This window comes from Kogia breviceps, chromosome 19, assembly GCF_026419965.1.
Source record: "Kogia breviceps isolate mKogBre1 chromosome 19, mKogBre1 haplotype 1, whole genome shotgun sequence".
NCBI lineage: Eukaryota > Metazoa > Chordata > Mammalia > Artiodactyla > Physeteridae > Kogia > Kogia breviceps.
Window position 1 is genome coordinate 5,369,404 of NC_081328.1, and position 13,581 is coordinate 5,382,984.

The 13,581-nt window shown below is 43.3% G+C and overlaps 1 protein-coding gene across 1 annotated transcript in view; it reads right to left on the reverse strand.

The window, feature by feature from the left end:
• DNAH9 (dynein axonemal heavy chain 9) overlaps positions 1–13,581 on the reverse strand; it is a 263,407-nt gene that overhangs the window by 91,502 nt on the left and 158,324 nt on the right. Inside the window, 2 exon segments of the mRNA XM_067021483.1 lie at positions 8,316–8,439; positions 10,235–10,397. Coding sequence (XP_066877584.1) covers positions 8,316–8,439; positions 10,235–10,397 — 287 coding nt within the window.

Genomic DNA, 13,581 nt, shown 5'->3' on the forward strand with positions numbered 1-13,581 from the left:
GAAATGGACCCAGATGTAAACAGGAAAATCATATTCAAAATCAGTATGCTAAAAAAGGATGAACAAATCAATAAGTGATGTTAGGATAATTCAATACTAATATCAAAAAATAAAATTAGACTACCATGCAAAAATACATTCCAGGTAGATTAAAGACATGAATATGAAACAGTAATATTTTATAGATAAAATACAAAAGATTATTTTTACGGTGTTGGATAGGACACATTTTCTGAAATAGAGCACAAAAAGCACAAAACATAAAAAGACTAAGTTTTGCAACATTTAAATGAAATCAGCATGACAAAATTCAGATACAGACTTCAAAAAAGACATTTATGACCTACATGATGAACAAAGGGTTAGTATCCAGAATATACAAAGGACTCTTACAAATCCATAAGAAAAAGAAAGAACTGAAGAGCAAAAGGGCAATCTATATAAAAAAGCAACTAACATAAGGTGAATAGCCAATAAACACTTGAAAAGATGCTCCAGTGTCACAGGTAAGAAGGGAAAGGACAAAAATGACATTCCATTGTATATCCTTTGGCAAAAACTGGTATGTCAGATAAACCAAGTGTTGGTGAAGTTAGGAGGAAACAGGTATTCAGGCAGAGAATAAATCTGTACCACCGCTCGGGAGGGCACTTTTTAGCAAACTTGAAATGCACATACCGGACAATTTAACAATCTACCTTTTGGGCACATGCTGTAAAGCAGCTCTGCTCGCACACATCAGATGTTTCTATTCTGCAACATTGGTCATAACTGCATGGGTGTTTTATTGCTTTCTGTATCCCAACATGTTTTGTAAAGAAATATAGAAAAACATAAAAGGAAAAAGTAAATGTGGGTGGTGAGAATGTGAAAACTGTGAGGGAGAGTCAGAAATTGAAAGAGGGGATAGAATAAAGCAAACTTCTGAATTAAGAACCAGCTGGTGGGCCCCTAGCTCACATGGAAGAGTTGGCCTTGGAAAGGAAGAATGAAGAAAACTGCAAAGAAATGCAGACAGACTGGGAGCTATAAAGGTAGCTGGGAGGCCGATAGTGAATGGCATTGTTTTCTCAAGCAGAGAAATGAGCTTAAGGGATGTAAGAATGAAGGAAGCACTGGGACAGTTAAATCTTGGAAACACTGGATAGGAGGTAAAGATGAATGTGGTTCACTCCAGGATATTCTATGGCTACCAGAGAAGCTCTTTCCTATTTCCAGGACCAGGCTTTAGGTAGGTGTTGAAGCTACGTGGACCTGACGTCATATACAAGCTCCCCTTTGAAGTTCTGCACACCCGTGTGCTTCTTCCTTCCTCCATAACCAACAAAGAAATGTTAGCATCGCAGAAATGTCAGAGCTGGAAGAAGCCACTGGAGCCACTACCTGTGCTGTTTCCTGTGGACCTGGGTGAGGTCCTCCCAGGTGGGTGGTTTGGCAAATGGCCTCTAATTAATGTGAGTGATGGGAATCGTGATTCTTTTCACTGCTGAAGCTGCTGCACTTCCTTGAACTACTGTATCTGGAGGAAACTCAACTTTCCAACAGATTTCTGGCCTTCACAGTCTGACAACACTAATCCAGCCAAGAGTTGGGTTAGAGTTTTATACTAATTAAACTTAATGGTTTAAACGGGAAAAATGAAAAAAATGAATTATCATGAAAATGATCATTTACTTTCTTCCCTTAATTGGACGAACTTGATTTAATTTCCATTCATTAAGATACTTCATAGCATGCATACAAAATACCCAGTGCTATAAACTTGTCAAAATCAAGGTCTTACTAGTGGAAGAATCCATTTCAGCCTTATTTGATAAAAATAGGGGGTCAGAGAAAACAGCTAGAATAATGAAATGATATTTAGCATGTGTTGGGAGTTAAGGGGTCCAGGGAAGTTTTAAAAAGAGAAATACTCAAATGGAATTGATGTGAGCCATACTCATGCTTCTGGGGCTGACTGCCTGCAGTGGTCTGAATTCCTTTCTCCTTTGCCCCTCTGATAATCTGCATTTTCTTATCTATAAGTATGTTAGAGTCCTCCAGTGAGAACCTGAATTCCCTTTGGTCTTAGAATATTTGTAATAAGAGTCTGCATTCTTCACCTTTCTATTTTTTGAAATATGTAGGATTTATGTCCTTTGAGGAGGCAAAGTATGATCTATAGGCTAAATCTGGCCCTCTATCTCTGCCTGCAAGCTAAGCATGGTTTTTACAATTTTTAATGGTTGAAAAAATTAAAATAATACTATTTAATGACACATGAAAATTACATGACATTCAACGTTTGTTGTCCATAAATAAAGTTTTACTGGTCACAGCTACACTCATTCATTTAGATATTGTCAATGGCTATTTGTCCAATACAATGACAGAGCTGAGTAGTTGTGACAGAGGCTGTGTGGTCTGCAAAGTTGAAAATATTTACTTTCTGACCCTTTATAGAAAAAGTGTACTCACCCTAGTTTATATGATACCTTTAAGTGGCAAGATATTGAAAACAGTCAGGCCTTTTAGAGCCTTTTTCCGTGTTCTTACGATGGGGGTATTTGTCACACAGTTCCCAAGATCCCTTAAGAAGATCACCAGATGGAATTGAGCACCTCTGAACTGGGAGCAAAGTTTGCATTGCCAGGTTTGTTCCTCCAATTTCTCCAGACAGCATTCCTGTCACTTATTGTGTGATGTAGGTAGTCATGCTGAAAGCATGAGACTGAACTGCCAGAGGGGATTTTTGTGATGTGAGCAGAGGCAGAGGCTATTTAAATATTTGAAGACTTTCCTCTTGTGACCTAAAGTTGGGAAGCCCTATTTCTGCTGCCTAGTGCAGAATGGCTTCTTGCGGTCCTTAACATGTCCTGATATCTGGCAAGTCAGACTCATCATCATCTTCTCTGTGTGGTCTGGGGCTCTCAGAGGCTACACTGCTTTGAGATAATTTAAGATGGTTTGGTTAGTTGGAGCTTGGTAATAAAAAAAGGCAAAGCTGAGGGTTATTCTTCGTGAACCAGTTAGCATCACAATGGCTTAAGGGCTCTGACCCCACCCAGGAATAACATTTTTCAGAAACATTTCCCTGGTCTCGAGGGAGAAAAAACAGGGAGTGTGGTGACTATCTCAGGACCCCTGGCCCTCTCTCTGCATGGCTGGAAACTTTCTCCAAGCACGTGTTCAACAGTAATATCTAATATGTAAGATGACACATCATTCTCATGATATTACGCACCTTGGTTCAACAAATACCTCTTGAATGCTAATTATGGGCCAGGAGATGCGTTCAGTGCTAACAGTGCAAATGGTGAAAATAACACGGTCTTTACAGAGGGTTATAACTATATCAGTGTTGTTTTATTTCCTGAGCTGGGCAGTAGGTATTTAATCCTTATCTCTTGTGTCTCTGGATTATTTCATAACAAAAAATGAACCAACAACAGACAACACAGTCTCTGCCTTTCATAAGTTTACAATGTCGTTTCAGTACAATGGTGGTGTGTGCAGCCACTGAATGTTAGAGAAACACAGAGGGATGTTTCTCATTCCTCGCGGCAACAGTGGATTAGTGAAGATTTCCCAGAGAGATAACATCCAAGATGAGTCTCGTATTATGGGTAGAAGTTAATCCAGGTAAAGAAGGAGAAGGGAATGAGGTTCAAAAGCAACAGTGTGAGTCAGTAAGGATGTCAGGAGGCAGTACAGTGTGTTATTTCAAGGAGGTGGGAATTACTAGATCATAATGGGGAAGTAAGCCAGTAAGGAAGGAAGGAAGCAGGTCAAAGGCAGCTGGTTTTTTGTTTTTTGTTTTGTTTTTTTCTGTACAAAACAGCTTATCATGCTTTCAGTTAGGAACTGATGAAGGAATTATAGTTTGATAGACCTTTTTGGAATCAGTGAGGAGAATGGATGGGGGTGGGCCTCCCTGAGAGGTAGGGAGGTGAGTTAAGAAGGGTCTGCAATGTAAGCTTTTATATGTAGAATGGATAAACAAGAAGGTCCTACTCTATAGCACAGAGAACTATATTCAATATCCTATGATAAACCATAATGGAAAAGAATATATATAAAAAAGAATATATATAACTGGATCACTTTGCTGTACAGCAGTAATTGACACAGCATTGTAAATCAACTATACTTCAATAAAAAAAAAAAAAAAAAAGGAAGTGTCTGCCTTTGTTGAAGCAGAAGATGAAAAGAGCAGTGGTGCTCATGACACAGAAGAAGGGGTTCAGAAACCGTTAGGCGGTAAAATTGGTGGCAACTGATCATCTCTTGGACGTAGGTGGTGAGGGAGAGGTTAGTAATGTCGGAGGATGCACAGTGACATAGTGTCAAGTAACTTGTATGAGAATTTAGTACCACATGAAGAAAAGAAAAGCTGTTACTCAAGCATCTTTCTGCGTCACGCTCTGGGCATTTCTGTGTGGCAGCTGGACGCAACCAGGGGCTGGTTTACATTTCCATGGTTTATGGTTTGGGGACGCATCTGGTAAACATCCCTTGAGACCACAAAGTATGCTTAGGAGATCTGATGCATGCTTGATGGCTTCTCTTTTGTCATCTTTGCCACTTCTCTTTTGCCACTTTGTCTTTTTTCCTTTCAGGGAAACTGGGCCAGAATATAACTTGTGTAAAGCATAGATGGCCTATCAGGAAATCCAGTTCTTGATGCTCATGGGAGGAGAACAATCCAATACCAAGACTGTTACAAACATTTCCAGACTCCACATTCTCATGTGATGTGTACAGATCACTAACATGTCAATCCTGCATCTAATCCTAAAGCACCTGGAAGATGAGAGGATCTTTTCATGTTTTACATTCTAAGAGGAGATATGGCCCAAATGTAATAAGGACAGTCTGTTTCAGAGATGGAGAGGCATATGGCTTTACAAGAGAGGGGACTCAGTTGGTTATCAACTATTCCAATAGACCACATAGAGGCTACTGACTGGAACATGGAAGCTTAATAAATGGTTTTGAATATACAAATAGATGCAAAGTAATCTAGTCTGAGCCAGGGGAGAGAAATATTAATTTTGGAGTGAACAATTAAGCCTTTTGAAAAGCAAAAAGGAAATCCCAACATAAGATCCCAAAGTAAAATGAAGTATGAAATCTGGCAGAGTAAGGAGAGGAAAAGACACCACACCTGGCACAGACTAGGTCGTCTTAGCTGGGATTGCAGTAAAATGGGCTTTCTGGGATGCTGGAAACCTGGAGGCAGGTGTGCTGTACCAAAAAACCAGGAAAGGATTCTATTTTCTCCCTTTAGATTAGGATGGGCCCATGCTGATGCTGAGTTTCGTTGAAGGAGGACCAAGAGAGAACAAATTTTGTGAGAGTTTTTTAAATACCTGCTTTTGATGGCCAGTGTACATTCTTCAGGAATTATTATACAGGGCAACAAAGACATAGCAAGAATTGAACTTTTCAGACTCAGCAAGGGCCAACATTTCATGCATAGTTTCACCAGAAGCTTCATGAGCCCCATTAAGGACTCTGGTAGTCAAAGAAAGTGACTGAAAGATAGGCTTCATTCACTCTGATTTAGGTGGCCACCCTGCTTCTTACACAATTACGAGGCTTTTGCTAATTGAATCAGAAACATGATTTAATTTTTTAACTTTGAGTGGAGGATTTCTTACTGTCAGTCTGCAACCAATCTGAGATGCAAGTGGCATAATGACGGGTTCTGAAATGTCTGGGTGGCGTCAGAGGTGGGATTTATGTGCTGAACTACCAATATAGTTTGATCCTGGAAATGGTGTCAGGAAACCAAGGGATGAAACAATGAGCTAAAGAAGAGTGGGAGGAAAGCAGATAGCCTATGGCATGAGATCATGAGGTCACTGAGGAAGGTGTTTTGGGGGAGTGTTGAATCAGTGAAATTCGCTCACTGTACCTTATCTTCAACCTAATAGGATTTGTAGATAACTAGAGAGGGATGAGCTAATGACAAGGTAGCCCAATGTATAGTTTCCTAGTCTCTACTGTGTTATCCAAGAATGCAGTGATTGCACAAACCCATCAAATTGAAAAACTAAGTGGATGGGGAGGCTCTGAGGAATCTCTGTAGCTCTGCCTGGACTGGCAGTCAGTTAATTTCTAGCCAGAAATTATCTGACAGGGAAAATTAGGACTCAGATATGCTCAATTCTCCCTGTCAAAATGGTTAAGATAAAAGGGATGAAGATTAGAAAAGTATTACTTTTAATTGTAGCTCCATTTTAACATGTGTGTGTAAATGCTGTTTTTGTATAGAAGCCTTAAAAATGTGAGTTTGAAATTCCATGACTTTGAAGCATACTGATTGCATAAAGTTTTCACCGGGCAGGGTTTCAAAAATTCATTTGAACTTGAAACAAGTTGTTTTCTAAATGAAAAATTAAAAATAGTTAATTGAGGAATAAAATTTCAATTGGTAAAAGTGTAACGTCATTTGTGTCTCAGACATTATTATAGGAGAAGGTAACCTGGCTGGATTGGAGCCAAATGAGATACAGGGTGAGGCTGGCAACATGCCTGGCATCTCCAAAGCTATAAGTCTTTGGAAGCACAATTTTATCTTTTTTGATTGTTTTAGAAATTAGACTTTAGGGCGCAGCTTCAGGGTGGGAGGACAGTTGGACCCGTCTCTCATTATTTGGTAAAATAACAAAAGGTGAGGCAGTGTTGTAGGTGAAATACTGTTGTAGAAGGTGGTGGGATGTTACAAAGACAGTATTTAAGAAAAGGACAGGGCTTCCCTGGTGGCACAGCAGTTGAGAGTCCGCCTGCCGATGCAGGGGACACGGGTTCATGCCCCCGGTCCGGGAAGATCCTACATGCCGCGGAGTGGCTGGGCCCGTGAGCCATGGCCGCTGAGCCTGCGCGTCCAGAGCCTGTGCTCCGCAACGGAAGAGGCCACAACAGTGAGAGGCCCGCGTACCGAAGAAAAAACAAAAAGCCTAACTTAAATAGGGCAGGTTGGGAAAGGAACGAGAGCGTGGGATCAGTGTTAAGGTTTGAGCCATCAGTCCCAACCTGATGGGACTCTGGTCCTTATCAGGAGGAAGTCGAAGGTTGCTCACAGAGCCTGCTAGTGCATGGTCTGGACCAAAGACCAGCGGCTCGTCATGGAAGTGATAGTAAAATGGACTGGGGTACAAGGGCACAAAATTTGAAGCAGTCAACGATTCTGAAGCAGTAAAGTTCCTAGAGATTGCATGGAAAGAGCCATCCTGAAATATATTATATATGACATGGAAAACACTTTGGAGAAGTATATTGTGATCATGGTCCTTTGACTTCATAAACTAAAGAGTATTTAGTCAGAGAGCCAGGAGGTGAACTGTAGAGAAATAGGCTTTCTGAAATGGAAATCTGGAAGCAGAAATCTGGAAGCAGAAATTTTGTTCAGAACATCTCTGCACTGACTATTTTATTAGCCCAGATAAGAAGTGGTTTTATAGATGCTAAATTTGGGTTAAGAGTCAGGAAATCATATTCTCCTTTTAATTAATATAAATATACATATACCCCAAATTTCTGAAAATGCATAATTCTTATACTATATTGTTTTATCTTCTTGGGTATATATACATATATATATATCTTGTGTATGTTTATGTATATTTATATATACATATATGTATATATATATACGTGTATACATAAACATTTTTCTAGAATGGTTGGCATTAAGTCCTGAATCCCTAAAAAAATAAGGGCAGCAAAGTATCAAGAACTGAACTTTCCACTGAAGTTTTATCTTGCACTGATAGTGTCACAGGGAAGTTGAGACAGCCTTTGTTAAGTTCTTTGTAATCTAAGAAAACTATCCTGCACCTGTTCCTGCTTCTACTTTGCTTCCATAAAGTTCTGAATCCTTGATTAATTAAATTGGCAACCTAACCTTGCCCTCTTGGGTAAGTTTTGTGTGTGCATGTACTCTGTGTGTGTATCTTGCTGCTAATGCCTTACCTCCCTGAAATACTTTCTCCACTTTCTCTCTGTCTTGGGTGTGGGGAGGGAAAGAGCACCTTCTCTCTGGACTCAGCAGATCTGCAGGCCCTAACCTACTTTCCTCCTATTGTCATATCTAGTCCCACTAAGAAAGCCATAAGACTACTGTCTGTTTTGCATGTAAGGAGAATAAAAGACAGCAGGCCCAGCAGCAATCCTAGAAGGACCTTGATGAACCAGTTCTCCGCTGTGTCAGTTTTCTCCCTCATTTCTATGACCTCGCTCTTCTGACCTCGAACACAATCTCCACTTTGGAATGACTCCCACTCCAGCGGGCATTTGTTAGAGACATTCAAGTGCAAAGAGTTTCTTACCAGATGCCAAGAGGTCATTAATGAGCATAAGGAACTTCTCATCAGCTACTTGGGCGTCTGTCATGAGAAACACGATGCTGAGATTCTTTACCCCGGCTTTCAGGCACAAGCTGGCCAGGTCCGCCTGCAGAAACAATGTCAGAGATCTCTGAGAAGAGGGCTTTCTTGATAAGAGACCAGCAATGGGAAGGACGGAGGGAGGGAGGGAGGAGTGCTATCTTGCACTCACAGGCTGGAAAATATGCCTCATTCTCAGGCCTCAATCCCAACAGAGGTGGGCAAGTAGAATAAATAATGATGATCTTTAATTCACGCAACCACCGTGGCTCCTGAATTAGCTTCTAGAGCTCCTGCTTTGCGCAAACAGGTAACAGCTTTCCAAAGGACAGAGATGTTCCCCTGTTCATCTGTGTTACTTATATCATCATACAAATGAATGACTTGCCCCGGGAGGCAAGTGATTGCTCTTGGTCTTGACAGAAGAATCATGCACTTGGGCCTCCTGGCCTGGGGGATGAATATATCATATAGTAGCAGAGTCTTATGTTCTTATGGCTAGCTCTAGCAAAGACTTTTGCTGTTAAAAAAATATATTGGGGAACGTACACACACACTCACACATATGTACACACAGTCATTTGGTAGGAAGTTACATCCATTCAAAACAATAGGTAGATGAAGTTTGGGGCTAGGATGCCAGGCCCTGAATTTTTCCAGCTTGGTCACTCTTGGTTCCTGTGATGCATCCCTTTCCCGAAGCTCAGCCATTGGTCCGTGATCTTAGTCATCTCTCTCTCACACGACTCAAAGCTCATTCTCTATCAGCCTCATACATTTCCTTACAGCAGAGCTTCCTGTGTGTCCAAATAATTCCCCTTTGACGTTAATAAACTTCCTTTTAGAGCAGTGGTTCTCAACCAACGCATTTACAGAATCACCTAAGACAGTGTTTCCCAGCTCTCCTTAGAATCACCCAGGGTTACTTTCAACCATCCTGATGCCCAGGCCAATCCCCAGAACGGTTAAGTCAGGATTTCTGGGGGGTGGGATGCAGGCATCACTATTATTTGAAGGGGATTCCAGTATATGGCCAAGGTTGAGAACCAGTGTCTTAGATCATTCTGTAAATGCATGATTCTCACGAGCACTATTTTGTCTTTTCTTTTTTGGAAGCACTAAAGATTGACCTGATGTGAACCCAGAGTATGACCTTAGATTCAGCCAATTCCAAGAGGCTGAGCTGTGGTTTCAGAGCAGCAGTGAGCATCACCAGCTGAGACATTATGAAGTCGGGTGGGCAGGTCTGGCTCCGTGCAACCTGGAATTCTCCCAGGGACACCAAGAGCAGCATCCTGATGGAAATGACCTCATGACTCCCTACTGGGCCTCTATTGTTGGCCATGGATCAAAACAGGGGGCTGGACAAAGTGACCTCTGAGGAGCATATTTAATGCCTTTCTCCACTTTCAGGGCGTGCACTGTGGCTCCTAAGTGCCTTATGTCTCCAACCAGGCAATGTCACTGAAGGTCCCAGCGGCTGGTGGTTACTGAACCCATCCTTGAATATATGCAATTCTTATAAAACTTGGGCAAACTGTCAGTATTCCTTCTGTCTGCTAGGGCTGCTGGAGAGCTGTGTGCTGAATTTGATGTAGATGTGCTTCCGATTTGGGTGAGAGCTGAGGCTCTACAGATGCACCTAAAGCAGCTGAGGTCTCCCAGACGCAGACCTTGGGAAGGTTGCTGTTCTCAGGGTCTAAGCACCTCCAGTCACCAGCCCAGAGTCTAAGAAGAAAGTGGACAGATGATTAAGGGGAGATTCCGGGCAAGGGAGCTGAAGAGCTAATGCAGGGTGACAGGGAGTCGTGGGCAGTTGGGGAGAGACTGAGCCTCCCCCCGGCAGCTGCCCGGCCCCCTACCCTGAAGTCAGGAATCCGGTAGCCTCTCCGCAGCGTGATCTGGAATACGTCCATGGAGCTGATGAAAGCCGCGAGCCTTGTCAGACTCTGCTTGCCGCTCCCCCCTACGCCCACCAGCAGAGCGTTTCCCCGCGGGCACTCCAAGATGCGATTGATGTGGCAGCTGAGAGAGGGAAGCAGAGGCACCGGGCTTTGATCAGACTTCCCTCCGTGAGGAGCAGGGGTAACGGTCCGGGTGAGGACTGGAGCCCTCCTTGCAGGCACATCCGGGCTGAGCGTGGGGAGAGGGAGCGAAATCGTCCCCAGGCCTCGCCTCACCTCTTGCCTGAGTGCACTGAGGTCACCCTGCTCTGCTTTAAGCCAAAGCCTCTGGTGAAGCAGTGGTGGTAGAGGAAGAGTCCAAGGCAGCCAGGCAGGATTGGAGGGCACATGTGATGGTGACAGGATGGACCTGGGTTTATAGGTCTAATTATGGCCACAGGATAAGTTCCTAGTAAGACACTTTTCACAACTTTTGATAAATACTGAAAAACCGGCCCCCAGAATGGTGGCATCCATTTCTTCTTAGGTAGAAGTGATCGAAAATTGACTCTATGTTGGGCTTCCCTGGTGGCGCAGTGGTTGAGAGTCTGCTTGACGATGCAGGGGACGCGGGTTCGTGCCCCGGTCCGGGAAGACCCCACATGCCGTGGAGCGGCTGGGCCCGTGAGCCATGGCCACTGGGCCTGCGCGTCTGGAGCCTGTGCTCCACAACAGGAGAGGCCGCAGCGGTGAGAGGCCCGCGTACCACCAAAAAAAAAAAAAAAAAAAAAAAAAAAATTGACTCTATTACATTGGAGGGTGAGAATATGTTAGACTGTGCTAGTCGAATTTGAAAGTTAAGCCAGTGTATTTGGGGATAACATAACCAGTGATGAAGCCACTGTGGAGGGCTTGTATGTCACTAAATTTATGTAGTGACATTTTGTTCCTCTAAATACTCAGAAGGTATTTACTGACTACTTTTAGCTCTTTTTATGATTTTACTTTTTCGTTTATAATTATTTAGTTGTGATACTCTGTCTTGTATCAGACAGGTGTACACTTCTCTTGCTCCCTTATTAAACCATGGTTTCTAGACATCTGAAGAGTGTGTATACTCATCTTGTTTTCTCTGTAGTGCTAGCACATTAAAGGCATTCAAGAAATTTTTGTTAAATGTAAGCAGAACACCCCAGACCTGATACTCAGCATCACATTTGAGGTGAGGTAGGTGCAAGGAATCATCTACTTTGTGTCTACATGAGATGGTGCCGGGCTACAATGATAAAAGGAGAAAATATGGTGCTAAGTAAGATATCCAGGCCCTCTCTTCAGATTCAAAAAAAAGAGGGGGCAGGAATGAATTACTGAGGGGAGAGGCAAGCGTGGGGGAGGAGAAGTCCAAGTAGGTTCTGCGGGCCGCCCCACACCCAGCTCTATTCTGGAAGGCCTGAACTCAGCTTAGCATGGTCCATGCTGTTCAATATCTAAATGGAAATGCAGCATTAGTGCTGAAGTTTCCAAAGAAGGAATGGTTAAGTCTGCAACTGTCAGCATTGGATTCCAGCTGGGGATTCATTAACAACCTCTGACGAGGGCAAAGGACTCTGCATTTAAATTACAAAATCTAAAAAGAAGATCAATATTCTAAAGGATTCCTGGGCCAGAAAACCAAGGCAGTCTGAGTTAAGCCCATTACTGAGTTTCTGGGAGATTAAAAACAAAAGCTGAAAATGTACCACAGCACAGCTGGAGGAAGCTGGCTTATTGAAGACTGAACACACACACACACACACACACACACACACACACGCATGCGTGCATGCACAAGAACCAATAAGATGCACAAAAGAAGGGGCACAAGAGAAGTCCATCTGAAGTTCCTTTTTTTGTTAATAAACGTGAAGCGATTCTAAGAGAAAAAAGAGGAGGCAGAAAAACACACGTCGGAATGCAAAAAACAAAGAAAAAGGTAGACGGAGATTATGCCAAAAGCAGGGGGTAAGATCTAGTGTGAAGCTTTCAGAAAAAGTAGAACGAGAATGTGCTGAGGTGGTGAAGGACGTCAGTAGGAGAGCAAATGGTGCTTTTAGGGAAAGAAAACAACAGCAGAAAGATAAAGATTAACACCATGGACCGCTTAGTAAGTGCGAAGCACGTGTCATGCAGCATTCTCACCGTCCTCCCTTTCTGGAGGAGGAAACTGAGGCTTGGGGGAGTTGTGTCCTTCGCAAAGCAGCACCGCCAGTTAGTGGCAGAATGAGGATGTGAACTTGGGCTTGGCCCTCGGGGTTCCTGGGAGAGCGCGTGCACACGCGTCGGGGCGCTGTGTGGAGCGATGCCGACAGCTTAGTCACCTGCGTTTCCCACTGGGCTGTTCGGCATTCGGTTTTCTGGTATAGGAGGGGAATGCTTCGCTTTCTCCGTGGGTAGAGGCAACAAAGAGGATGGAGGAGCTCCCGGGAGGGGAGGGAAGGGCAGTGCAAGAAGGAAGTCATGGGACATTGATATTTTAAAACAAACGTACAGGAAATTATACATCCGGATACATTTTATTCTTCCGAATTGTCCCCCTCAAGGCAGCTCATTATTTTGCCATTGCTAATGCAGCTCAGGTTTCTCTTTGGAAACTATGTTCAGAGTCTGGTCAGGAGCCTCAGGAGAAAAGCCAGTTTTCATAGTCTTATTTTTTCCCTAAGAGCAAGATTAGGCAGTCTGATGGCCCATGCTGGAAACCACACTGACTGAATCACTTGCTATTCTCCCAAATTACATTTACCCTGAAAAGACAAAGATTTTCTTCAATTCCAAGACTACGACACAGGCTCTGGTAGCTCTTAGAGAGGAGGGAAAATACTCCCTGAAGTTTCACCAGATTAGTGAACAAACACCCTAAAACCCTTATTACTGACCATCTACCATGCACCAGATGCTGTCCAAGGTACTGGGGATTCAGCAGTGAGCAAGAGAGTCTGTGTGCTCAAGGAGCTTACACTGGATTAGGGGAACGTGTGAAGCACTGTAGTGCCATGGCCCTGAGCAGACACTCTGCAGGAGTGTTGGCTTTGGCTTTCCTTTCCCGGGGTGTGTGTGGTGCTGGGCAACTTCCCTCACCTCTCCGGGTTATCAGTTCCCTTATTTTAATATAGGGATAACAGTAGACCTGACTTTCTTCGAGGTGTTTGTGAAGCCCAAGAGAACTGACGCAGGCAGAGAACACTGTGCACCAGCCCGTGGTGAGCTGTGTTCAGTGTGGGTCTCACATGTCAGATCCAATGCCACCTCTTCGGTGAAGCCTCCCTCACCACCCTATTTACAACTGCACT